Raw genomic sequence first — 23,205 nt, 5'->3', positions numbered from 1 at the left:
CGGGGGCCTGGGCTAAGGGGCACAGTAGCCACGCTCCGGCTGCCTCTCCAGGCCCAGCATCCTTTCCAGCCCTGGCTCCCACTGCCAGCACACGACTTGCTCCTGAGACACGACTCTCCCCTCCCCCAGTTCCTGATCCCTGCACAGTGGCCAGAGGGCCTTTGGAAACCACAAGCAGTCAAGCTGCTCCCTGAAGTCTTATCCCTGCTTTTTCTGGGGCTCTGGCCACACCACCAGCTTTGTGTCTGAGAATGGCCGAGGTTCTGCGTCAAGGTCTGTGCTCAGCTGTCCCTACCGCCTCTCCTTGAGTCCCTCAGCTCTCAGTGCACACCTGGCCCCATATTCTCCTTTGTTGTGGCCCTGGGTGGGTGGGTCTGTCCACTCTGCTGGACGTGACAGCCCTGGGGACCAGAACTGCCTCTGTCACCACGTAGTGAGTGTAGCCATCCATTCCACAGACATTTATTGAGCACCTGTCACAGCAGGAGCGGTCCTAGGCATCCTAAAAGACAGCAGTGAGTAAACCCCACAGGACGCAAGGGGCGGCAGCAGTGAGCTAGTGACACAAGGCCTGTAGGTGGTGGAGAGAGAAGGGGGAGCCCTTGCTTGGTGTTCCCCAGGGGTGGAGGTGGCTTAAAGAGAGGCCCCCAATACCGGAGGGGCCAGGGAAACGGGCACATGAGGCTCCTCACCTGCTGCCCCCCGGCCCCCCTGGGGCCAGCCTGTTTCTGCCCACCTTGGCCCCTCTGACTGAGCCCAGGCCTCAGGGAGCAACCCAAGGCCACGACCCCACCCCTGGCAGAAAGGCAGACAGGCCGGGCTGACCTCAAGCCTTGGGACTTTGGTGTGCAGCTAAAGGCACTTGAAGCTGCCTCTGGGGTTTGGGGGTCCCCAGAGGTCACAGTGATGGCACAGTGCGGGGGTCCAGGTGCAAGAACACAGTCTCCCTGGCGGGGGAGGGGGCGGAGCTGTGTCCTGGACCACAGCTCGCTGGTGGTCAGTAGTCAACACATGGCGAGAAGCTGCAGCGCGCACGGAGGGCCGGCAGCTGGCAGGGTCAGTAGTGCTCCAGCTTCAGGCTCTTGTACAGGCAGCACGTGAAGATCATACCGAACACCTGAGCCACAGGGCCCATGTGAGCAGACACAGTGCCAGCCACCACGCCCACCACCGCGCCCAGCGCCTGTCCCACCACCCCCACCTGCACGCAGGCGATGCCGAGGCCCACAGCCCCGATGATCCGCAGGTGCTCCTGGATGAAGGTCTCCAGCTTGGTGATGCAGCCGCCCTGCAGGGGGGCGGGGGGGCGCTGAGGCAGCAAGTCCTTTGGGCCCCTGGGGTGTGGGGCCCCACCAGCCCCCATCATCCCGGGCACCGTGGCCCCAGACAGCTCAGCAGGCCCCCGCCGGCCTACCTCCACCTTGTAGATGTTGGAAGCGTGGTCCCGCTGCCCGCAGCCAGGCACCACAGTCTTACAGCAGCTGTCAGGGACCACTCGGCCGCCTGCCTCACCCGAGCGGATCCACTCGCTGTCCCTCCAGTCCTGCGAGTTGTTGCTGCCACAGCAGTGGAACTGCAGCGAGAACACGGCCCAGGATGAGCCCCGCAGCCGGGGCTCCTGCAGAGGTCCGGGGAGGCCCCTCCCTGCGCCACCCACACACCTCCTGCTGCAGCTTGTCCACAGCGCTGGTCACTCCCTCGTGGCCCGGCTGGTGGTACCGCTTGGTCATGGTGTCCTTCAGGTTCTCCTTGAGCTCTGCGTTCAGCTGGGGTGAGGGAGTGACAGCATCAGCCACAAAGTCTACGACTCTCCAAGGTGGAACAGAATGGGGGTGGCACAGGTCGGGGAGACACACAGGACTCCGAGCAGGGCTGGGCTCAGACACTGGCTCGGGTGCGTGGTTGTGGGGGGTCAGCTGGCTTGGAGTCACCCAAGTGGCCATGGGGAGGGTTGAAGGCAGGGAGTGTACTCCAGACCCTGTGGACACCTGCCTCCCCCCAGGGCCCCCAAGCAGGCAGCTTGGGTGCTGCAGGCAGGCTCTCCATCCCTGTGGTCCACCCTCCCTCTGTGACCCAGCCCCCACCTCCAGGGCCTGATGACACGATGCTCAGCGCTGGAGCCTGTGGGGTTGTGTGAGGTGCTCGCCCTGCCTGTGTGTCCCAGTGTGTGGGTGTCTGTGTCCCTGTGTATATGTACGTGTCACCTGCATGTGTGTGTCCCTGTGTGTCCAGGCATACCCACGTCCCCAGTGGCCTGCCCAAGCCCCTCACCTGCTGATAGTAAACGTAAGCCAGGACTCCCGCGATGATCTCCAGCAGAAAGATGACGAGCAGCAGGATGAAGTACTGGGGGGTGCAGGGGCCCAGTGAACTGGGGTGCGACACGCACGCTCCCATTCCGTGAGGGCTCCCCATGTCCAGGCACGACAGCAGAGCACCGCCCTCAGCTCCCAAGAGGCCACACAGTGAGGGCTCCAGGCAGCAAGTAAGGGCTGGGGGAGCGCCAGGCCCCCCGATGCTCACTCTCAGGTGTCTCCCCTCGGCTGGCACAGCTGGGGTGTGGGGACTCATAGGGCTGGGCAGGTGGGAGGCGATACCCCCCAGGTGAGCACAGCAGTCTGTCCTGCAGTGTCACACTTGACCCCCATCATTCCCTTCTAACTCCCTCAGGGACCCAGAGCCAACTCCCCCGGCAGCCTGGCAGGGAGTCCAGGCGGGTACCCCCCCCCCCCCCCCGCAGTGCCGGCCACGCCCTGCTGACCAGACGCAGCAGGTTCCTCCGCTCCTTGAAGGTGGCGCAGCAGCCCAGAACCCCGGTCACCATGACGACAACACCCGCCACCACCAGGATGTAGGCTGTGGCCAGGTAGGTGCCCGAGGCCAGCAGGCTGATGTAGTCGCTCTTGAGGGCCAGTGTCCAGATGCCCACGGCCATGACGGCCAGACCAGCCAGCTGCAGGCAGTGCACACCAGTCACCATCTCTGGCCCCGGGTCTGAGCCCCAGGCCAGGCTCCTTTTTAGATCGGGGGGAGGGGGTGCCTCACCCAGAAGCAGCAGTTGAAGGTGAAGAGCAGGTACTTGAGGCAGACGGTGCCACATGTTGTGGTCTTCTCGCCGAACTCACCCATGCTGGGGCAGGGAGGCGGGGGAGGGCCTACCTGGGAGGACAGCCAGATACCAGTGGGGACAGGAGGGGACACAGATGTCCAAAGCAGCCCCAGGTTGGGGCCAAGTCAACCACCTTCCTGGGTGAATGCTCTGGAAGAGTGTCCATGGGAACCAGGACACTTCCTGGGAGCCCCCACCACCCTGGCAACGAGGGCACATGGGGTGCCCACAGCCTAGCTGAAGGCCAGGGGGCTTAGCTTCCCTGACCAGAGCCCAGAGCACAGTGAGGGGGGCATGGAGGACCCCAACCGCCACAGGCTGACTCACCCCTGCTGGCAGTCAGGGTAGGAAGCCCCGGCAGGCACCTCAGGGTGAGCTCATGCAGGCTCCCCACCCCACCCAAGCATTCCCGGGCCTGGCGTCACAGGCTGACAGGAACCTACCGGCTGCTGGGGGCAGGGAGGAGGCTGCTCAAAGACAGACTGACCTGCCCCTTTCTAGCCTAGTCCTGTGGCCTTAGGGAAGCCCCTCAGGCCTCTGTGAAAGGGCAGGCCTTCCTTCCTCCCAGCCAGGGCAGGCAGAGCTGGCAGACACACACACCCCAGACCTGGGGCGTTCTTCCTGTGCTGGCGCTCCTTACTGGAAAGGGGACACAGGCCCCAGGGACAAGTGTAGCTACAGGCTGCGCCCCTCCCCTGAGGCACCCCATGGCCACCCCACCCACTCTGTTCTGGGGTGTCCGCACTGGGGGCGGTGGGGGGGTTGTGGGACACAGTTGGTAGCTGAGCGCCCGGGGCCACGTTTCCAGACTGAGCACCGCCCAGAGCCGGACTTTTATCCGCCCCGCCCAGCACTCTCACCTGGCTGGTGGGGATGGCTGTCTGCAGGGCAGGTGGACAGAAATTCCCGCCCAAAGAGGCTCCGCTAGAAAGGCAAGGACAGGTCACGGGTCTGGCTCAACCTGGATGGGCAGGATCCCGCCACCCCTCTGTGTGGCTGACCCAGGCACTGGACCCGAGCTGGCCTTCTACAACAGGCACCACCACCCCCGCCCGTGGTTGAGAGGGGAGCGTCCAGGCCTGGTATTTTGGTCTGGGCTAGGGCTGGGCAGGGCAGAGGACATTTCTGGACAGTCCCATCCTGGGAGGGACCCCACGCCTTCTCCGGGCCCCCCACTCTGAGTCACTGCCCCTTCCCCCACCAAGCAGCAGTGGCTGCAGCCTGGGAAGAAAAGGAGGCGCAGACTCCTAGCACAGCTGGGGTGTGGAAGCCCCACGTGCCGCAGACCTGGGCCTGCCCGGGGATCCCAGGCCTCCCGAGGAGGCTGGTTCCAGACACAGATCCGGCCCCCGCGGCCCGCCCGCGGGCGCCCGGCTGAGGAGGGCCCCCTCGTTCCGGGAGGGCCTGGCGGAGGAGATCCCCAGGGGAACCGGCCGGCCAGAAATAGCTCCCGCGGCCCAGGACTGAGCCGCCCCACCCCTGGCCCCCGCAGCCTAACCGGGCCCGTGGGCGGCCCTGCACCCCAAGGTGGGGGACCCCGACTCGGTTCCTGCCCCGCTGGGTGAGGAATGCGCGCGTCACCGCGATGAAGTCACCGCCGCCGCCGCCCCCCACGCCCCGGCGCGGCGAACCGCCCGCCCACTCGCACTGGGCGGAGGGGAGGGCACCGGGGTCCGCGCGCTCTGAGCGGGGACCTTAAGAGGAGCCCCTGGCGCGAGGGGGCCGCCAGGCCGGTCCGGAGACCCGGGAGGCGCCTCGCCCTCGCCCGGAGGACCCTCCGCCCGCCGGGCCTCTCGGCGCGCGTCTCCCTCCGGAAGGGGCCTGCAGGGCCGCCAGCGGGCGCGGCTACTCCCGGCCGCGGGGGCCGGGGGCGCGGACTCACCGGCCACGCGTGGGAGTCGCGGCGGGGGCGGCGGAGAAGGCGCAGCCGGCCCGGGACCTGCGAGCCAGACGTACCCGGCCGCTCGGGCCCCGCCCCGGCCCTCAGGCCCCGCCCCACCCCGCAGGCCCCGCCCCGGCAGCGGCGAGGGGCAGGTCCGGACAAAGCTCGGCGCGCGGGCGGGACCGCAGCCGCAGCAGGCGCCGGGGGTCTTCCCGTGGCGGCGGGGGCCGGGCGGGCTGCGGGTCCGGGGGTGCCCCTTTTCTCCTCCCCGCGCCGGGGCCCAAGCCCTCGGGAGGAGCTGCGCTCGGGGCGGGGCGGGAGGCGGCAGGGCTCGACGGAACCGGAGCAGACCCGGGGGCAGGGCCCGGGGGTGTGGTCAGATGCAGAGGCTGGCCTCTCTGGGCGCGGTTTGGAGGACGGCCTGGGGTCTGTGTGAGAGAGGGTCCCGTCCGGAGGGCATCGCCTGGGAGTGGCGGGGGAGGTGAGGGAGAGAGGGCAGAGGCCGCCGACCCGCTGCGCTGGGGAGCCGAGAGCGGGGGTAGAAGGGGAAAGGGAGTCCCCGGTGGGCTCCGAGGCCGCCCAGTCTGTGGAAGCAGGTCTCCGTGGACGGTGGGCTGCACTCACCCCGCTCCCTGCCCGAAGCTCGGGCTGGCAGGGCGGAGGGGCACAGGGGACAGCTCAGGCCTACGCCCGGCGCCTCCACGCAGGACTCCAGTGGGCTAGCCCACCCAGGGCTGTGTGAGGACTGGCATGGGGAGGGGGTGGCTGACTGAAGCTGGGGGCGGGCAGGGAACCCGCCTGCTGCTTCCTGGGAGACAGTGGCCTCCGTCCTTGGTCCCTACAGCTTTGTCGGATGGCGAGGGCTTGGGGACATGACCAGGGACACGTATGGACGATGGACACCTCAGTACCTCACAAGTGCTGTAGCTCACACACACACAGGAGGCTGAGGAGGGCGCAGTCAGTAGACTTTATTTGGAGCCGGAGGTTTTGTGCTGGTTTTGATGGGGGTAGGATGAGGCCCGGCAGGGAGGCATGTGAGACCCTGACCACCTGGATGAGTTCCTTCATGTCTGCAAGTCAGGCAGGCCGGCAGCCCACCGGGTGGAACCCACATCCTGGATGGGCAGCCCCCAGCCATGACGAGTCCCTTCAAGGGCAGTTTCTCCGAGTACGCAAGTAATGCCCAGTGAGTCACTCGGGCTGGTCAGCGGGCACTGGGAAGGTGGCCAGAGCCGCGTCTGGGGGGGCGAGCCCAGCTGCTACAACAGTGGGAGCAGCAGCAGCAGCAGGTGGGCCCTGGCAGGGGGGCCGTGGTTAGAGCCTTCTCGCAGCCACTACCCAGCCGCTTGGCCTCACAGACGTCTCTCTCGTCTCGTAGCCTCGTGTTCAGCTCCCTGGGGAATAGGGGTCCAGGGGCTCTGAGAGGTCGCAAGAGGCAGCATTCCTGGGTGGGAATGTGGGCACGGGCTCTGGTGCTCCCTCAGACCCGAAGAGAGGTGTCTGCCGGGGGCCGCAGCATGAGGGATGGAGGGCAGACGCAAGGAAGGACTTCCTCGCAGGGGGATGGGGCCATGATCGGGACTGTTTGGGAGCTAGGAGCTGTGCTGGCCCCTTCCTGACGCACCTGAGGAGTTCCAGTTGCCGCAGGAGGCTGAGCTTCTCTTTCTGCATGTTCCTCGAGACCGCGACCACGTCTCTGCAGGACGGAGATGGTGGTTTGGACGCAGGAAGGCTCCGCGGGGCGCCCCCCGGCCCCCCGGAGAACCCTGTCCCACGGAGACCCTGGAGGCGGGGCTGGGACGTGGTGGGACGGAAGCCCGAGCTCCCACGCGACCCCCCCGCCCCCGGGCCCGCTCTGGAGGGCCGCCCCAGCCCCGCCCTCTGGCACCGTTGGGTTTGCTCCCGGCGGCCCTGCGCGTCGCCCTGCAGCCTGCGGAGCTGCTCCTGCGCGCCCTCCAGTTGCGTCCGCAGCGCCTCGTTGGCCAGCCACAGCTGGGCGTTCTGCGCCTGCGCCTCCAGCTGCTCCGCGGTCCGGGCCTGCAGCTGCTCTTCCAGCTGGGCGGTGGGCGGTGGGGGTATCCAGGCTGCAGAGGACCCCGCCCCACCCCGCCACGTCCCCAGGGGGCTGTGTCCGCCCGACTCCCAACAATTCCGGGGCTGGGGACACAGGCCCAAGGGCCGCAAGGACGCCAGGGAGTGCCGGGGGACGGTGGCGCTGGGGCCTGGGCTGGGCCGCTGCGCATCCCACCCACCCCCGGCCCGGGGCCGTCCGCCCGGCCGCCACTCACCTCCCGCTGCCGCAGCCCCGCGCGCTCCAGCTCCTGCTCGCGGCTCTGCAGCTCCAGCTCTAGGCGGCCTCTCCGCTCCTCCCGGGGGTGGCCCTAGGACGCGCGGGGACACCTGAGCCCCGCGGGCGGAGGAGGGGCAGGGGCGCTGGTGGGACCGGTGCGGAGACGGCGGGGCCGGGGAGACCCGGGGGGATGGGCGCGGGGCGGCGCTGCGAGCCCACCTGCCTCCGCAGGCGCTGGCGCTGCTCGCGGAGCTGCTGCTCCATCTCCTCGTACAGACACTGCACCTCTCTCTCGTGCTCGCTCTCCCGCCTTCGGGAAACCGGGGGTGAGACGGCTGCTCAGGGACTGCCAGCACCACAGCCACCGGCCCCGCCGCTACCGCCTCGCGGGGCCCCCCAGGCCTCACCGCCGCAGAGCCTGCTCCAGGCCGTCCCGCTCTCGGGCCGCCTCCTCCAGGCAGGCCGACGCATGCATCAGAACGTCCTCGAAGGAGCCCAGCAGTTCGGGTCGCTCACGCTGCAGCCAGGTCCAGAGCATCCGGATCGCCCGCTGCCTGGAGCAGGTGGGCAGGGGCTGCAGCTGACGCGGGAACTCCCCACCCCACCCCCCATCCCCTGAAGGGTAAGCCCCCAGAGGCCCCCTGTAGTCTTGGCATCCCTCTCCCGGGTGCTTTCACTCCTGCGGGGGCCTGTGCAAGTGCGGGGCTTGTGTGGCCAGGAGGTGTGTGTATATGGGGTTGTGTCCTTGTGTACACAAGGCTGTGCCCAAGTGCACATGGTGCTGTGCTGGGCGCAGCCCTGACTGCTGCCTCCTGAAATGCAAATTCTGTGGGAAATCACGCCCGCCCGCCCTCAGGAGTCGCAGCTGAGAGGCAAAGATTGGGCCAGACTTGGCCTAGAGGTCCTGCCTGGGGACACACGCAAGGGACAGGGACAGGCGGCCTGCCGGTGGAGGGGGAGCAGATGAGGTGCGGGGAGCTGGGCCAGCCTGGACTCACTTGCCCAGGACCCGGGCCACCCCCAGCTGCTCTAGCGCAGAGCAGAAGCGCTCGTCCTCATCCTCCTCCTCCAGGGAGCCCCCGGTGCCTTGCATATCAGACCAGCCCGACTCGAAGGTTTCCTCTGGAACCTGGGAGGGCAGAGCGTCCGGGGCAGACTCTGCCCCTGCAAACTTCCCTGTGGGCATGGGAGGAGAGATTACAGGGCTGTGGGCTCCCACCCGCAGCCCAGTACTCCCCCCCACACACACATCCTGCTCTTTCTCTGAGCCCAGTTTCCTGTTTTTCTTCCTTATTCTGGTCCAATTCTTGTCTTGGGAATGGGAGGTGACAGCTGGGCTCAGGCCAAAATGAGACATGCCTGGCTCCCAGCCCTCCCCTGGATTTGGCTCAGGGAGAGGGGTGGGGAGCAGGTGATCTACACACATGCGGCAGCATCTGGGGGGCTTCCCGTGGTGCCTGTGTATTCAGACACTGGTGTGTGCTCCAGAGGGAGGCGGTGGAGAGGCACAGGCTGCCATCCTTGCGGCTGTGGGCCCCAGAGAGCCGCACGTGTGCCAGCGGAGGGCGTCTGAGCAGCAGTGGAGGGGGGAGGGCCTCAGGGCCCAGGCTCACCCAGGCCAAGGCAGAACTCCCGAGCGGTGAGGAAGCCGGTGTGCCCCTGGTCCAGGCTTTCGAACACAGCCTCCAGCTGCTCGGGCGTGAGGGGCAGGTCGCTCTGCAGGCCCTGATGGGGCAAGGATGGCAGGGCTGAGTGGCCAAGGTCAGCCCTGGGGTGGGGCGGCCTTCTGGGGCAGGGGGCTCACCTGCAGGTCTTGCCGGGTGATGAATCCCTTGGCCTCCTTGTCACACAGCAGGAACAGCTCCTGGGCCTGCTCCAGCATCGCTGCCCGTGGCCCTGGGGCATGCTCCTCTCCCCAACCCTCCTCCAAGGCCTCCCCAGCCCCAGGCTTCCCAGGGCTGGCCATGGCGGGGGGCTCAGCCTCGGGTGCTGCCAAGCCGAGGAGTCAGGGCCTAAGCAGAGCTGAGGAGAGATGAGGGGAGAGGAAGGAGGAAGGCAGAGAGAGGGTGAGGGGCAAGGGTGGTGGAGGGCTAAGCTGGGGCAGTGGGAGCAGAGGAGCCTCCCTGCCCCCAGGGGAAGGTGGGAGAGGGCCTGGAAGGCCCAAGAGGCGGGGCAGCTGGGGGAGGGCTGGCCCGATTGCAGGTAGTGCGGCCAGCGGCCAGGGCGAGGTGGCATGGGTGGAGCCATGCTGGCTCGGCCATCCAGCTGGTGCGGGAGAGGATGCACTAGGGGGGAGGGCACAGTCTCTGTGTGTTGCGGGGAGGGGGTGGGCAGCTATAGATCTTGTGAAGGAAAAGGAGGCAGTGGGGACTTGGGAAAGGGGGCAAGGATTTGGTGAGGGAGTGGTCAGCCGCAGAGGAGCTGAACAGGTCCTGGAGTCAGGGGCCTGGAGATGGGGCTGGTTGGGCTGGGCCAATGGCATCAGCCCATCCCAGCTGAGTCCTTAGCCCCTGAGCCTGGGCCTCTGGGCCCTGCCTCCAGCCAGCTGGCAAGCGGGTGAGCTCCTCCCTCCCTGCCCACAGCCCCTCCCACTGGCACCGGGCCCCAAGGGGTGCAGGCTCAGGGTCCAGCCTGGGCCACAGGGCCTTCCCTTCTGTGGCTCGTGTCAGGAACAACCCCAGAGCCTGGCTTCACAGCCCCTCTGGCTGGCCCTGTGCCCTCCACCAGACTGGCCTCCCTCCCCGCAGGGGTGCCCTGTCCCTAGTCAGACCACCTGTTGTTCCCACAACACCCTGACCCCGGATTTCCCAAACCTAAGCCCCAGCATGGCGACACCCCCCACCTGGGACCCTGGGGTCCTCGCCTCTCAATCCAGGACTGTGATTCTCTCCCCACCCCTATACCTCGGGGATGGGGTGTCGATCTGCAAAGAGGGCAGGTCTGAGGAAAGGCAAGAGGAGGGGACACGGGAGTGGAGACATCCCCCTCCCCCTCACGCGCACTGCCCCACCAGCAACTGGCAGCCTCCATGGGACCAGAGGGCCACCCCAGCCGGAAGCTGTGCTGTGGCCGGGCCAGGGTGCGGGAGGAAAGGCTGCCTGAGCCCCCACACCCTGGGGGCCTATCCCCATCTGACCCCGTGGCTGTGTGCCCCAAGGGGCACCAGAGTCCCTAACCACAACAGAGGATCGGCGCCCTGCAGTGACCAGGAGAGGCGGGCGTGGGGGCCCGGGGCTGACATGGGCAGGGGGACCCGCCAGGTGCCTACCTGCCAGCTTCACCGCCACACCTGCCACACACCGCCACACCTGCCACACACCGGGCGTCCTCCTACGGGCACGGAGACCCCAGTAGGGCCAGCCCCGGGCGGAGCCGCCGCGTTGCCGTGTCCCCGCCTCTCGGTGCTGCCCCGGTGGCCCAGCGCTCGCCTCATAGCCTGTCCGCCGCTGCATATGGCCCCCAACCCCTGAACGCCCATCCTGGCAGAGCCCGAGTGCAGGGCGGGGTGGAAATGACCCTGGGGACCCTTCCTGCACAGGGCCGAAGTGGGGGGGCAGTCCTGAGGATCCTGGCTTAAGGCGCCGAAGTATGCGCAGGAAAAAGCCAGGCAGGAAATAGACCAAAATATTTTCAACGGTTATCTCTAGAAGCGGGGTGACTTTCCTTTCTTCCCTATACTTCTCCAATTGTTTTGTCCATTTTAAAACAATACACACATACTATACTAGAAAATGGTATTTAAATCAGTGGCATAGATGCCTGTGTGTGTGAGGGTGACTGACTGGGGTGGGGGCAGAAGGAGGTTCTCATCTCAGCAGGCACCCAAGCACTCCTTTAGGGGCACAGCCCTGACCCTGGTTCCTGTTGGGGGAGGGCTGCCTGAAGGTGCTGGGTGGGGCCTGCGTGTGACCTTCCTGCTGGGGGAGAAAACCCCATCCTCTTCCCAGGGATCCCCCTCCCTGGCTCCAGCCCAGCCCCTGCACCCACCTGCACCTGCTGGCCTTGCAGGGCTGTCCTGGCAGTGCTGGGGCCGGAGGCGTCTGCTTCTCCAGGGCCCTGGGCTCCTGCTGAACCAGAACAGGTTGAACTATAGGACAGGACCTTGAGATCAAGGGGGGGGGTGGGGGTGGCCCCTGGCACAGGCGCACAGGGACTTGCTGAGCCGGCTCTCCCAGTTATGCCTTCCCACCACCGACCGTTATTGTTGGCCAGGGGCTGCCCCTCTGCCGCTGCCAGCAGGGCTGCCCTGTGCCTCGAGGGGAAGGGGTGGATGGGCAGGTGCTGAACCTGGCAGGACTAAGACCTCTGGACCGCCAGCCCAGCACCCGGTTCTGCTCAGGCACCCATCACTGCCTGGGCACTTGTGGTCCCCAGGGAGGGCTGGTCGCATCCTCTCAGACTGCCTGGGGAAGGGCAGAGGAGGCCTGCAGGAAACCATGTCTCCCCCAGAACAAGATCCAGCCCCTTTTGGCTCAGACCTCACCCCACCTAACATTCCAGGTCCCTCCTGTATATGGGCAGGAGACTGGTACACTGTTGGGGGAATGGGGACAGGGGAACGAGGTGTGTGCCCCTGGCCAGGGAGGCTCCTGATCGCAAGGGCAAGACTGCACCTCCCACAGAGCCTTGGGCCAGACAACCCCAGGGGAGCAGCCCTGCCGCTCAGCTTAGAACCTCAGCCTGCATGGCCACCCAACCTTTGGGAAATCAGTCCCATGCCCCCAGGGCACCATGGATCGGAGGTACAGACACCACCTTGGTAAGAAACTAAACAGTTCTGTTTTTATTTTGCAAGGATCTTGGTCCCAGATATTTCTACTGGCCGATGGAAAGCTGTGCCCGAGGGTCCCCACCAGGGGAGTGGGCTGCAGCCCGGGAAGCCCACAGTGCTTTGAGTGGGAGCCCCCCAGGAAGTCCTGGCCTGAGGCTGTAGAGACACGGGGGGTCAGCTGGGGGCGGCGGGGTGCGTCGCATACAAGTGAGGGAGGCAGGGCTGAGCGCTGGCATTTATTACATCTGCTTTGGCAAAAATAAATAATTCTTCACAGACATTCTTCAGCCAAACGTGAAAAACGTGGAGGGAGGAGCAGGTGCAAAGTTCTCAGGAGTAATACTGCACTCGCGGGCGGGGTGTCCCGCAGGGGCCGCAGGCGTGGGCGCCCCCAGCCCCGGGGCGGGGCCGGGAAGGGAAGGGTAAAGCACAGGCAGGGGGCCTCTGCGAGGGGAGGGCTACTCCACGCCCCTCCCTCCTCAGTGCAGCGAGTGAGCGGTCGGTTGACAGCAAAGCCCCCTCGGGCAGCGTGCGGCGGTCCGCAGCGTGAGGGACCCCCGAATCCTCACGCCGCAGGGGGGGATGGAGCGAGGCCGCGGGAAGTGGGGGTGGGAGAGCTCAGCTGGCCCCGGGCCCCGCCTCACGGGGCAGGGAGGCTGGAGGACCCGGCCCTCGGCACCGGGACCCGGGAGGCCGGGAGAGCGGGAGCTCTCAGCGAGGCGGCGAGCTGGGCGGGGGCTGCTGGGGCGCGGGGGCCGGGCCGGCGGGGGCACGCATGCGCAGGGCGTCCGGCGGGAAGGCCACGTGGGTGCAGAAGAGGCCGAGCAGCAGCTGCCGCTGGCACTCCTCCCACTTGGCCAGCACGTCCCCTAGCGACAGGCTGTTGCGCATCCAGCTGGGCAGCGCCTCGCTGTAGGCGGCGCAGGACAGCGGCACGGAGGGCAGCGACCGTGCGCGGCGCAGCTCCGCCTGCTCCGACGGCCTGCGGGCGGGAGGGACCGAGCCAGGGAGGGCTTGCGTGTGGGCCCCGAGGCTGCGGGCAGGGGCGGACACGGCAGCGAGGGGCTCACCTGGAGGAAAGGTGGCTGCCCAGCTTCCTCTTGGCGCGCATCATCAGGTACTGGCAGATGCTGCCTGTCTGCTCCTTCATCCACCGGATGTCCTCAGGGACGTCGGGTAGCCACTCCAGCAAGCTGGGGCCGGGCGCAGGGCATAGCCTCAGGGGCTGCGGTCCGGTCCTCACGCCCGCCCCGCCCCCCCCCAACCGTGCCCAGGTTCTGGGCCCCGACGTGGCATCTTTGCAGCCCCTCAAACCAACCGCCGCTGTCTTCCTTCGCGTGCCTCCCACCCAGGGATGAGCCTGGAGTCCGCCCCGGCGCCCCTCCCCCTGGCCCGCACCGGATGGTGAAGCATACGGCGCTCTCCAGCGGCAGCGTGTAGGGCACCATCATGGCCGTGGCCAGCCGCACGGGCAGCATGTTGGAGAGCGTGGTCAGCAGGTCCGTGGGCTCCATGCAGGCCTCCAGCAGGGCTGTGGGTGCAGGAGGGACGCCAGTGGCAGGTCGGTGGGGGAGGTGGAGCCTAGGACCCCTCTGCTCCTGTGCCACCCCCCAGGTGCCCCCTCCACCAATCCCACACACCCTCATTGAGCCTCGAGGGCAGGTGCTCCAGGATGTGGTCCTCCGCAGGCTGCCGCAGCCGCTCCTTCACTGCTCTGGTCTCTGGGGCCGCCTCGGCCTCCTGTGCACCTGCGTTCTCGTCCTCGGGGGCAGGGGGGTGGGTGGGAGGCAGCGCCAGCAAGGGGTTGGGCCGGTTCAGGAGGCCTGGGGTGGGGAGGACCCGACAGGTGATCAGCACCGCCGGGGCTGGCGGAGCCCACCCGACTCCCCAGGCGCCCACACGCACCGTTGCGCCGCAGGAAGCGCAGGCCATCCCTGTAGCCCTGCTTGCACATCTCTCGAAGCACCTGAGGCAGGGGGATGTGTAAACTGGGGCAGGGGAGGCAGACGGGCACGATAGGGTCCCCGGCACCCCAGCACCACCGCCCTGCCCCACTCCAAGCTAACTTGGATCCAGGACCAGATCCAGGTTGGGCAGAGGGTGCAGAGGTTGTGCGTGCCACAGCCAGGAAGGCCCCTGGGCAGCTGCCTGCGGTGCCCGGCGAGGAGGGTGGGCCTCACCAGGGGCTCAGGCGGGAACAGGGCCTTGGAGAGGCGGTAGAGGTTCCGCAGGTTGAACTGGATGCTGGTGTTGGTGACGCGCAGCTCGTGGATATTGGTGGAGCTGTCCTGTGGGCAGATGTCACTCTCGCCTGAGAAGGGGGACACCGTGATGGTGTTCTTGAGCTCGTAGAGCGGCAGGTTGTCGGAGATGCCGCCATCCACGTAGCGCTGTGCCAGGGACACAGGGTCATACAGGGACGGGCATGCGGGGTGAGCTGAGGCCCCCCCCCAGCCCCCTCAGGCTCCCCCCCCCGAGTGGCTATTTCATTTGGGCCTTTCACCCACTGGGCACTGGCCACTGAGCAGATGGCCAGACGGTGGGGGGGGGGGTGGACAGCCACAGAAAATGTGCGTCTGCGCAGGGCGGCCGGCTCTTGAGTAACTGCGGGGAAGTGAGGCAACAGGCTGTGGCAGGATTGGGGCTGGGAAGTGGGCACGGATGGCCTTCCTCCTCCCCCCTCGTCCTGCAGCCCACACAGGGAAGGTGCCCAGGGGATACTCACTACCCCCTGGAGGGAAGGAGGGATGAGGCCGCAGTACACGGGGATGAAGGTGCTGCAGACGTTGGCCTGTGGGGTGGAGACGGGGGCGGGGGGGGGCAGTGAGCAGGGGCCTCGGGGTTCCTACTGTGCCCCCAGTGGGGCCCCCAGGGCCCACCTGGATAAGCTCCTCCTTGGAGTTGAAGTGGGTTAGAATAACGTTCTCGCCATCAGAGACACGGGTCAGGGAGATGCCCAGGCGGCCGCAGGCGCGCTCATGGCCGTTGGCAGGCAGCGTCTTCAGCAGGCAGCCCCGGATGGTCTTCACCAGGTTGAAGGAGGGGTGCAGTGGGCCCAAGAACCGCTTTCGGGCTTCTTTCGACACCTCGATGATGTTAGCACCGGCCTCACCTGGGGCAGCAGGGCCAAGGGTCAGGGGCCAGCACTCCTGGGCTTCACGCACCCCAGGGCTCCGTGCCCAGGGGCCACGGCAGAGACTCTTGGCACCCTGCCTACCCTAGAGGACTGTCGGTGTCCACTGTAGGGCCTGGCCCACAACTGGGGCTTCTGCTGCTGCTCCTGGGGAGAGAGGGGCTCCTGGGAGGCCAGGAGCTGCGGTCACGGCTTGCCCTCTGCCCAGTATTTCCCAATTGCCTGCCCTGGTCCGTGAGTCACTGGGCCTCGCCTGACATGGCTCCCAGTCCCCTCGGGAAGGGTAGAAGGCAGAGGCTCAACTCTGCCCAGCCTCAGCCTTCACCCACTCAGCCAGATCCAGATGCAGAGACCCTAGTGCAGCCCAGGGGGCCCACAGGCCCAGGGGTGTGAGCTCAGACACAGTGGGGCCCCATCGCTCCTGGGGAAGCACACTCGCCTCCCACTGCAGCCAAGAGCAAGCAACCCCCAACGTTCCTCTCCCAGTCCCGTGGGCACTGGCCCAGGACGAAGCCAGGGTGGGAGCAGGCCCAGGAGTAGTTGGCGAGCACAAAGGCCTTGGGGAGGAGCTGAGGACCGTCACCAGGGTCGGGTGGGGCAGTGTGGGGCCAATACCTGCCACACAGCGGGGGCTCCAGCTGCCCAAGACCACTCCCACTGGTGAGAAAGATGTTTCTTGGGAGTGGGGTGGGGGAGGCACCCTGGGAGCCATGTCCTCAACTAGATACCACGGACCTAGGGGTGTCCTGAGACCAGCAGGGGGTCTGAGGAGCACTTTGCTGAAGGCCTCCATGCGAGGGAGGGGCAGGGCCACAGTGGCGAGGTCCCAGGTGAACTCACACTGGTGAAATGTGGAGCTGTGCTCCTTCCACCCCACTCCCTCCGGGCAGAGGTCCCCGCAGGGGCAGGGGAGAACCCTGGACAGGCTCCTGCTGGGCGGGGCATTCCGGAAGCTAATGACCCCTCTGTCACTTTGGGCGCTGTTTGCCGGCTGGGGGCCGGGCAGCATTCCCAGGGCTCCTGGAGGACTCCCAGTCCTGTAAACATCACTCGCACCGGCCTCCGGAAGCGTGTGGGTGGAGGAAGCCACTCCCGGGCTGCAGAGTCCTGAAGAGCCTCTCACCCCCCGGAGTGGGCAACGGGAGCTGGCCCCAGCCGCGGACCCAGACCCACAGCGGGCCGCGCGCCAGGGGGAAGAGGGCGGGAGAGAGCTTGCGCTGGGGCCCTCGGGAGGCACCAGGCCACAGTGCCCAGACGCGCTCCTCGGAGGCCAACCCCATACCCGGCCCCGGGGCCGGTAGTCTGGAAAGCCGTAGCCCCAGGACACAGTGACCGCTGGCACCCGGTCCGATGCCGGGGGCAGGAGGACTGCCTAGGCCCCTCCTCCGACCCTCGCGGTCCCGCCCACGAACTACCGTCTCTTTCCAATGAAACAGCTCGTGCTGCATCTGCCCGCCCCCAAACCTCCGGGCCCGGGAGGCGGGCCCTAGGCGGCAGCCTCTGCCCAGAGGCGCGGGGCCCTCCTCCAACCCCCGGGCGCCGTCGGAGCAAAACAAGGCCGGCCCCGCCCCTGGCCGGCGCCCGGGATCGGACCCTCGGCCGGGGTCCCGGGCAGAGACCCCCTCCCCACGGCCCCCGCGGCCCGGCCCGCTGCCCTGTGCGGATTGAGCGGGGCGCTCCACGCTCCCGAGGGGCCTCCGCCCGGCCCCCGCCCGCCCCGCTCACCCAGGCAGGCCCCGGTGACCAGCGCCGTGGCCGTGAGCGCCCCGGCCGAGGCGCCGTAGATATGCGTGGCGTTGGCCACCAGGAAGGGCGCGTGCTCCTGCAGGCAGGAGGCCACGCCGATGTGGTAGACGCCGAGAAAGCCGCAGCCTGCGAACGAGATGTTCCACGTCGTCTCCCTGGGGAACATCGCGGCGGCCGCCGGGCTCCCGGGCGCCGCGCGCTCGCCGCTCGCTCTGGAGCCGGGGCCAGACCCGGCCGCCCGGCCCGGCGGTGGCGGAGGCTCGGGGTCTCAGCCGGCGGAGCTGGAGACTCTGCGCCGGGAGGTGGTGATTTTAGAGGGGGGCGGGGCAGAACAGGCACGCGCGGCCCAATCGGGGCGCGCGGGGAACGGCCGCGCCCTCGGGACGGGCCCTGGGGCCCAGTGCCTGGCCCCGAGGCCCCGCCCAGACCGGAGCCCGGCGCCGAGACCACGCCCCTCCCCGGAAGCCCACCTATACCCAGAGATCCCTCCCGGAGCCCCGGCCGCGGCCCTGAGACCCCGCCCCCGGCCCCCCATCCTCTGTCCAGGCCACTGGGCCCTGAGGCGCGACACCTGCGGTCCGGCCAAAGACACCGGCCAGGCCCGGACAAAAGTCTGCGTCCCTGGCTTCCCGCTGCCTTCTCTCCCGCCCCCCGCCATCGTGGACGGCGAGAGGGCACACACAGTGGCCCAGAAGTGCGGGGACGACGCCCGCAGTCTGACCAGGATACCCGCGAGGGGAGGGTCCCGCTGTCTGGGCAGCATCCGCCCCCTCTCTCGAAGATCGGCCTACAACACCCACCCCGGACGCTGAGGGGCTGGCCAGGCGGCAGGGACCTGAAGGGCCCACCGACTCATCCACAGACTGACCCATGAGTATACAAGGCCACGTGCAAATCACAAGCAAACAACGTCCAGAGAGAACACCAGCGTCGCAGACCCACACCCGACATCCGGGCCCAGCCCTGGCTACCCAGGGCCCCTCTCTACCTGGGCACTAGCGTGGGTTAAGCCTGCGAACCGCCCCAGCTTCTCAGGTGGGGTCTACGTGGATATGACTCGACTATCCCGTCCCCACTAATTGCCCCAGCAGGTGGAGCACTCACGGTGATGTCACCTTCCCACCCCTCTTCCGCATTTTTCTCCTGGGCTGTAGGGCAGGCCTAGCCTAGCTTCCATCTGGGAGCCAGCCCTGCACCTCACCCACCTCCCAAACAAGGGGCTTGTCTATGCTGCGTGGTGGGTAGCCAGTGTGGGTTTGTCTCCTCAGAGCACTCACTCCCAAAGCGGGGGCTGCCCCCCACCCAGGCCCAGGCAGAGAAGCCAGAGCGGGGCCTCTCCAGAACAGGACCATTTGGCGTCCTGCCACCCAGTCCTCAGCCTCTGTGCTCCAAGCCACCCTACTTAACACCACGTGTGCCAGGCATGGGGCCCAGCACAGGTAGAGCACTGAGCAAAGTCAGCACAAATCTGGCCCCACTTGGGGCAAGGGATTGTGGGGTGGGAGAGATGGTTTCCATAAGTTCAAATAAGGACTGAGAGAGATCAAGAGGTGTGTGGACACTGTTAACATGGGAAGGCAAAGGGCCACTGACCCACAGGACGTTCAAAGGCCCTGGGTGGGAGGATTAGGAGAGGGGGGCCCTGGCCTGGGTGCTGGGAAAGGGGAAGGCAGGGGGAGGAGGGAATTTGATTTAGAACCCCAAGTGCTTTGGATGGAGGTGTGGTACAGAGCGTGTGGCCGCATAAAGGTGACTGAGCCCTTGGAGATGCTGCTGGAGGCAGCAGGGGACGAGGATTGTGACACAGTGGGGATGGAACAGACCCCCAAGGCCAGCCTGCAAAGTTCAGGGGTTCACCAGGGTGACCGCCAAGGAGGATCTGGATGGTGTGAGCTGAGCTAGGATCCTAAGCAGGCCGTCCCCGCAACCTGCTCCAAGGAGAGGCCAGAGTTCAGGCCCTTCCTGTCTCCAAGGAACTGTGGGGCCTTGGAGGAAGGCGCTGGCTGCCCCAGTGCGGGGAGACCTCTGCCCCATTTCCACACCCTGGATGACTTGTTTTGGGTACATATCCCTCCCACCAGGCCCCTGGGACCAGGAGCTTTGGAGCCAGGAACAGGGCGGTCCTTCCTGGAATCCTGGCTGGGGGTGGGAGTGGACCTGCCCCCCTACCCCAGTCAGCACAGACGAGAACGCTTGGTGTCTGATGACCGCCAGGCGGGTGTCACAACCCCACTCCCACAGTATCCTCTGGCCCACAGGGCCCTTCTCTTCAGGGCCCAAGGCTGGGATTGTGAGCTCTGTCCTTGGACCCTGGGTCCATTCCCTCTCTACCCTAGCTTGGACCATGGGTCCCATAACCCCACCCCTCATCCTTCCCTCTTGCAGCCCACTCTGCTAGGACCCCAGCTGTGGTCCTTATTCCCCCCTCCCCTGGGTCCCACACCCCCTTGCACCAGGCCCTGTCCTAGTACCCCCCACACCTCTGGGTAGCAAAAGGGGTATTACTCTTTCCCCTCCAGCCATGAACACCCCTGCTCTGGGGCTCTTCCTGAGGGAGGGTAACCCCCCCAAAATGTCACTTGCTGCACTCCTCACTCCCAGAATCATCCACCCACAGAAGCAAAGCAGAGCATCTGCTGGGGACTCCCTAGAGCTACAGCGCCAGGACGGTGCCTGGGTGGGCAGAGGGAGGCCTCTCCCCACTGCCCTATATTCCAGGCCAGAGCCTGGCAGAAGGCGCAGGGCAGGCCTACCACAAAAGGACACAGCATGGAGCCCAACATTGCTGCCCACAAGCCACCTCGAAAAGGTGTTGGCCGCCACACAGTTGGGGACACTGAGGCTCAGAGGAGCCAAGTGCAAGTTGCTCAGGATAACGTGGAGCCCAGGCACTGACGTGAACAAGAACCAGATCCCTGACCCCTTCAGAGAAACCCAGGGACCACACGCCCACAGCTCGTCCTGTGCATAACTGAAGACGCTCCCAGTCTCATGGTAACTGATGGCCTCAACTGGCCGAAACCGCCTCACAGAGCAGACCACCCACCCCTGCTTTTGAAGTTTTCCTGGGTGTCCCTCCAAAGGTCTCATTCCCTAGGAAGGCCCTGGCAGTCCCTAGAAGCCAGGACCACGGCCAAGGGGACTCAAAGCTTGGCCACACTCAGGACCCACAAAAGTGTCCCCCCATCCCAGGCACTCCACGCCTGGCTCTTCAGGCAACCCACTCCACCTCACTGAGCAAGTGCCCTAGTTTGTCCCAGGATGAGTCTAGATGCAGAGACCACACTCCCACAAAAGGCTCACAGGCAGCTCAAGAAATTCATAAAAAAGGTTTTATTTGCAAGAAAGGGAGCCTTTAATCAAACAAGCCAAACCCCATGTCGTCATCTGACTCCTCAGACTCCTCTTTCTTCTCTTCCTTCTTCTCCTCTACTGTGGGAAGAGAGCACAGTCAGCAAGGCCCCCAGTAGAGGCCACACTCCCAGCAGAGACCCCTGCCTGAGCCCCACTCACCTGCGGCTGGGGCAGAACCTGCAGCGGGAGCTGCAGATCCCTGGGCGGCAGAGACGGCCACAGCCCCACCGGCAGGCACGCTGGCCAGCTTGTTGATACCTACAGACGAGAAAGGGGGGGGTGAGAGCAGAAGAGAAACCCGGCCTGAACGTTACCCAAGAGTAAAGAACCCTCAGCTCTACATTATCAGGGTCCATGTCACAGACTCTTGTTCTCCCAGTCAGGAGGCTCTGTTGTCATTCCCAGACACTGGCTTCTAAGAATCCCTCCAGCAGGGCTGGACACACATGTTAACAGCAGCCAGGAAAAGTCACTGCTCCAGTGTCCAGCAGCCAGCTCACAAAACTGTCTGCTGAGCTACCTTCGCCCCGTCACGGACTCAGGGAAAGGAAAAGCTCCCCAAGAGCTCCACTTCCAAACAAGGGCAGGGACCTGGGATCAGCCCTAGCACCCCAAGAAGGGGTGGTGTCCAGAAGCACCCGCGGCGTGAGCGCACCGAAACCCTGCTCACAACTCAGGGTAAGGCTTCTGGGGTGCTCTGGTCCACAAGCGAAACCTGGCAGGTCACAGGCTGACCAGCAGGGATTAGGATGGACCCTGAAAACCAAAGCCCAGAACACAACCTCACCCTGAGCAATGACGTCCTCGATGTTCTTCCCGTTCAGCTCACTGATGACCTAGAGCAGGTGAGCAGCGGTTACCAGAAGCCCCATGGCACCTCCGCCCCAGCACAGCGGCTACCACCCCCTCAGAACAGGGCGACTGGAACACCCTGCGTGTATAAACTGGTGCTGAAACTTACTGCTGACAAAACATGGAAAATACCTCACTTTACAGTCAATACGTGTCATACGTGTCAAAGTAACACTGTCACTGAGCTGGACGACATAGACTAGAGTTAATCTGAGCTTCACCCCTTTCATTAAAAAAAAAAACAACTCACGTTACTAGGGAATCTCCAATTCACGTGACTTGTGTTTCTGCTGAGCCACGCTAACCACGACTCGGACCCCCCCCACCCCCTTTCTCTTCTTTCGGGCTGTACCGGTACAGCAGGGCGACCCCAAAACCACGTGGGCTGGCGCAGGCCTCCCCCAAACCCGCGGGAACCTACACTTTCCCAAAGGGAAACCCCGGGCCGCGCAGAAAAAGAGCCCCCGGGTGCGGAGCAGAGCCGGCCGGGGGCCTCGCGCCCCAGCGAGGCGGCTACCTTGTTGAGCCGGTCGTCGTCCGCCTCGATGCCCACGCTGTCCAGGATCTTCCTGATGTCCTTGGCGCTGGGGGAGGAATTGCCCCCAAGGGCGGCCAGCAAGTAGGAGGCGACGTAACGCATCCTGCGGCGCGAGAAGAGGGCGGCGGCGTTACCGGGAGGCCTCCCGCCCCCACCCCGGCCCGTGCGCGGCGGCGCGTGGCTCGGCCCGGGGACCCCGCCGAGGCCCGGACCGCGCCCCGCCCCGCCCGCCCGCCCTCCGCGGCGCTCCCGGCCCCGGGTCGCCTCCCGGCCTGCCCGCCCCACTAACTCGGCAGCGGCAGCGGCAGCGGAGAAGCCTCGCGCGTGCGACCTCGGCTGCGTCAGAGACAGAAAAGAAAGCTCTCGCGCGGGGGGCGGGGGTAACTCGCGACCCAGAAGCCTCCGGGACCTGCGCGCAGCGGCCCTGGAGGGCGCCTCCTGGTGACGTCACGCAGGCCTAGCCAATGAGGACGCGGGAGACGCCATTATCCCGTCTTGGCCCGCAACCGACTCCGCAGAGGCCTAAGGCAGTTCCGGGGCCGCCTTCTTGTATGTAGTGGGGTGAGCGCCCCCCAAGATCCCTGGGGGAAGCGGGGCAAAGCGAGGCGCGAGTTCGAAGTGCAGCGTTTCTCCCTTCAGTGCCCCAGAATGCCGCGCGGCGCCTACAACTCCCGACTTGCAGCGCGGCCTCCACGCCCGGGACGCCTCTCCGAGGGAGCGGCTGGCCAACTAGAATTCCCATGGTGCACGGCTACCGGAAGCGCGGTGCGCCGCTGCTGCGCGGGCCGCAAGCGGTCGGGGCGCTAGTGCACTGGTCCGGCCTGCCGCTTCGCCGGCTCTCAGGGCGTTCGCAGTCGCAGGAACGCGGCTCCGCGGTCCGGCCAAACCCAGTGGGGTGGACGAGTCGTCGTGGCGGGGCCCCCGGCGAAGCTGGGAGGCTCTGTCACCGCCGCCCGGAGGAGCGGAGCCGAGAGTGCCCGCGTCCGCGTGAGCCGCCCCCGCCGTGGCCTTGTGGGCTCGGAACAGATCTCCGCGTCCACGCGGACCCAACGCGCACCGCTCGCTTACCCTCCGTGTCAGGGGCCGTGCTGCAGGCTGGCGTCAGTTCTGAGGGGGGACGGAACTTCGGTTCCAGTGCGCGGACACGCGGAGGAAATAAGCGCGGCAGTCCCGGGCGGAGAGAAGCCCCGAGGGAAAGGGCGGTGACGCCGACACGCGCGGCTCGGGGATGAGGAGGAGCTGGTCCTGCGAGGATCCGGGGCGAGCATCACTCCTCAGGGCTCAGATGTCGAGGCCCTGCTGAGGTGGCCGGAGATGGGTTCAGAGGCAGCAGCCCGCCCACGCGAGCTCCGACGGCAAGGGAGCACCCGCGTGGCGACGCAGGCCGCGCGGCACCCCCATCCTGCAGAGGAGGAGGTCGCTCACAGAACGGTTTTCTTGCTCAACGAAGCACACCATCCAGCAAGGATGGGACTTCATTGTCGTCACACAGGAAGCGGGCGTGTTGTGATTGTTTTTATTTTTTAA

The 23,205-nt window shown here is 66.4% G+C and overlaps 4 protein-coding genes and 1 non-coding gene across 13 annotated transcripts; all 5 read right to left on the bottom strand.

Moving 5' to 3' along the window:
• Window positions 1-446: 446 nt before the first annotated feature.
• On the bottom strand, window positions 447-5,132 carry CD151 (CD151 molecule (Raph blood group)). 5 transcript variants are annotated; one of them, XM_057729449.1, is made up of 9 exons: window positions 4,992-5,132; window positions 3,970-4,033; window positions 3,046-3,155; window positions 2,762-2,953; window positions 2,272-2,346; window positions 1,662-1,766; window positions 1,415-1,573; window positions 1,202-1,288; window positions 447-1,117 (listed from the first exon to the last, which is right to left on the bottom strand). In XM_057729449.1, the coding sequence occupies exons 3-9, from the start codon at window positions 3,127-3,129 to the stop codon at window positions 1,058-1,060; spliced, it is 762 nt and encodes a 253-aa protein (XP_057585432.1). In that variant the 5' UTR covers window positions 3,130-3,155; window positions 3,970-4,033; window positions 4,992-5,132; the 3' UTR covers window positions 447-1,057. The 5 variants fall into 5 exon arrangements, with proteins under 5 accessions (XP_057585432.1, XP_057585434.1, XP_057585430.1 ...); XM_057729451.1 differs by having other exon boundaries at window positions 3,046-3,159; window positions 4,992-5,078; XM_057729447.1 differs by lacking the exon at window positions 4,992-5,132 and adding an exon at window positions 3,553-3,748 and having other exon boundaries at window positions 3,046-3,159.
• An 812-nt stretch (window positions 5,133-5,944) lies between these two features.
• CRACR2B (calcium release activated channel regulator 2B) lies at window positions 5,945-9,263 on the bottom strand. 3 transcript variants are annotated; one of them, XM_057728342.1, is made up of 9 exons: window positions 9,089-9,263; window positions 8,898-9,009; window positions 8,283-8,460; window positions 7,692-7,838; window positions 7,504-7,594; window positions 7,283-7,375; window positions 7,108-7,151; window positions 6,619-7,042; window positions 5,945-6,438 (listed from the first exon to the last, which is right to left on the bottom strand). In XM_057728342.1, exons 1-9 carry the CDS (start codon window positions 9,248-9,250, stop codon window positions 6,199-6,201), a joined length of 1,491 nt encoding a protein of 496 aa, XP_057584325.1. In that variant the 5' UTR covers window positions 9,251-9,263; the 3' UTR covers window positions 5,945-6,198. The 3 variants fall into 3 exon arrangements, with proteins under 3 accessions (XP_057584325.1, XP_057584324.1, XP_057584323.1); XM_057728341.1 differs by lacking the exon at window positions 7,108-7,151 and having other exon boundaries at window positions 5,945-6,388; window positions 6,619-6,690; window positions 6,883-7,049; XM_057728340.1 differs by having other exon boundaries at window positions 6,283-6,388; window positions 6,619-6,690; window positions 6,883-7,375.
• A 3,011-nt stretch (window positions 9,264-12,274) lies between these two features.
• On the bottom strand, window positions 12,275-17,237 carry PNPLA2 (patatin like phospholipase domain containing 2). 2 transcript variants are annotated; one of them, XM_057729250.1, is made up of 9 exons: window positions 16,914-17,236; window positions 14,935-15,167; window positions 14,781-14,846; window positions 14,236-14,445; window positions 13,961-14,021; window positions 13,696-13,878; window positions 13,454-13,586; window positions 13,126-13,248; window positions 12,275-13,037 (listed from the first exon to the last, which is right to left on the bottom strand). In XM_057729250.1, the coding sequence occupies exons 1-9, from the start codon at window positions 17,098-17,100 to the stop codon at window positions 12,767-12,769; spliced, it is 1,467 nt and encodes a 488-aa protein (XP_057585233.1). In that variant the 5' UTR covers window positions 17,101-17,236; the 3' UTR covers window positions 12,275-12,766. The 2 variants fall into 2 exon arrangements, with proteins under 2 accessions (XP_057585233.1, XP_057585234.1); XM_057729251.1 differs by lacking the exon at window positions 14,781-14,846 and having other exon boundaries at window positions 16,914-17,237.
• Window positions 17,238-20,252: 3,015 nt separating this feature from the next.
• On the bottom strand, window positions 20,253-22,111 carry RPLP2 (ribosomal protein lateral stalk subunit P2). Of its 2 annotated transcripts, none has more exons than XM_057729744.1 (5): window positions 21,968-22,111; window positions 21,658-21,781; window positions 21,076-21,124; window positions 20,448-20,546; window positions 20,253-20,366 (listed from the first exon to the last, which is right to left on the bottom strand). In XM_057729744.1, the coding sequence occupies exons 2-5, from the start codon at window positions 21,778-21,780 to the stop codon at window positions 20,290-20,292; spliced, it is 348 nt and encodes a 115-aa protein (XP_057585727.1). In that variant the 5' UTR covers window position 21,781; window positions 21,968-22,111; the 3' UTR covers window positions 20,253-20,289. The 2 variants fall into 2 exon arrangements, with proteins under 2 accessions (XP_057585727.1, XP_057585728.1); XM_057729745.1 differs by having other exon boundaries at window positions 20,253-20,363.
• On the bottom strand, window positions 20,911-21,045 carry LOC130850626 (small nucleolar RNA SNORA52). The gene has a single exon (XR_009052986.1). It is a non-coding gene; the product is annotated as a small nucleolar RNA SNORA52 (small nucleolar RNA).
• Window positions 22,112-23,205: the final 1,094 nt, after the last annotated feature.

This window comes from Hippopotamus amphibius, chromosome 3 (genome assembly GCF_030028045.1).
Source record: "Hippopotamus amphibius kiboko isolate mHipAmp2 chromosome 3, mHipAmp2.hap2, whole genome shotgun sequence".
Classification (NCBI taxonomy): domain Eukaryota; kingdom Metazoa; phylum Chordata; class Mammalia; order Artiodactyla; family Hippopotamidae; genus Hippopotamus; species Hippopotamus amphibius.
Note: the sequence above shows the minus strand (reverse complement) of the source record. Positions and strands in the feature narration are given on the sequence as shown.

Coding starts and splice junctions, on each gene's coding strand:
- PNPLA2 (XM_057729250.1), bottom strand. CDS start 17,100: ATGTTCCCCAGGGAGACGACGTGGAACATCTCGTTCGCAGGCTGCGGC. Junction 15,168..16,913: donor GGTCACCGGGGCCTGCCTGG/GTGAGCGGGGCG, acceptor CTGCTGCCCCAG/GTGAGGCCGGTGCTAACATC. Junction 14,446..14,780: donor CTCCTTCCCTCCAGGGGGTA/GTGAGTATCCCC, acceptor TCCCTGGCACAG/CGCTACGTGGATGGCGGCAT.
- CRACR2B (XM_057728342.1), bottom strand. CDS start 9,250: ATGGCCAGCCCTGGGAAGCCTGGGGCTGGGGAGGCCTTGGAGGAGGGT. Junction 7,595..7,691: donor CTGGAGCAGGCTCTGCGGCG/GTGAGGCCTGGG, acceptor GGTTTCCCGAAG/GCGGGAGAGCGAGCACGAGA. Junction 7,043..7,107: donor GGACACAGCCCCCTGGGGAC/GTGGCGGGGTGG, acceptor CCCAGCTGGAAG/AGCAGCTGCAGGCCCGGACC.
- CD151 (XM_057729449.1), bottom strand. CDS start 3,129: ATGGGTGAGTTCGGCGAGAAGACCACAACATGTGGCACCGTCTGCCTC. Junction 1,767..2,271: donor CTTACGTTTACTATCAGCAG/GTGAGGGGCTTG, acceptor CCCTCACCCCAG/CTGAACGCAGAGCTCAAGGA. Junction 1,574..1,661: donor TGGACAAGCTGCAGCAGGAG/GTGTGTGGGTGG, acceptor TTCTCGCTGCAG/TTCCACTGCTGTGGCAGCAA.
- RPLP2 (XM_057729744.1), bottom strand. CDS start 21,780: ATGCGTTACGTCGCCTCCTACTTGCTGGCCGCCCTTGGGGGCAATTCC. Junction 20,547..21,075: donor CGAGGACGTCATTGCTCAGG/GTGAGGTTGTGT, acceptor TCTCGTCTGTAG/GTATCAACAAGCTGGCCAGC. Junction 20,367..20,447: donor AGGTTCTGCCCCAGCCGCAG/GTGAGTGGGGCT, acceptor CTCTTCCCACAG/TAGAGGAGAAGAAGGAAGAG.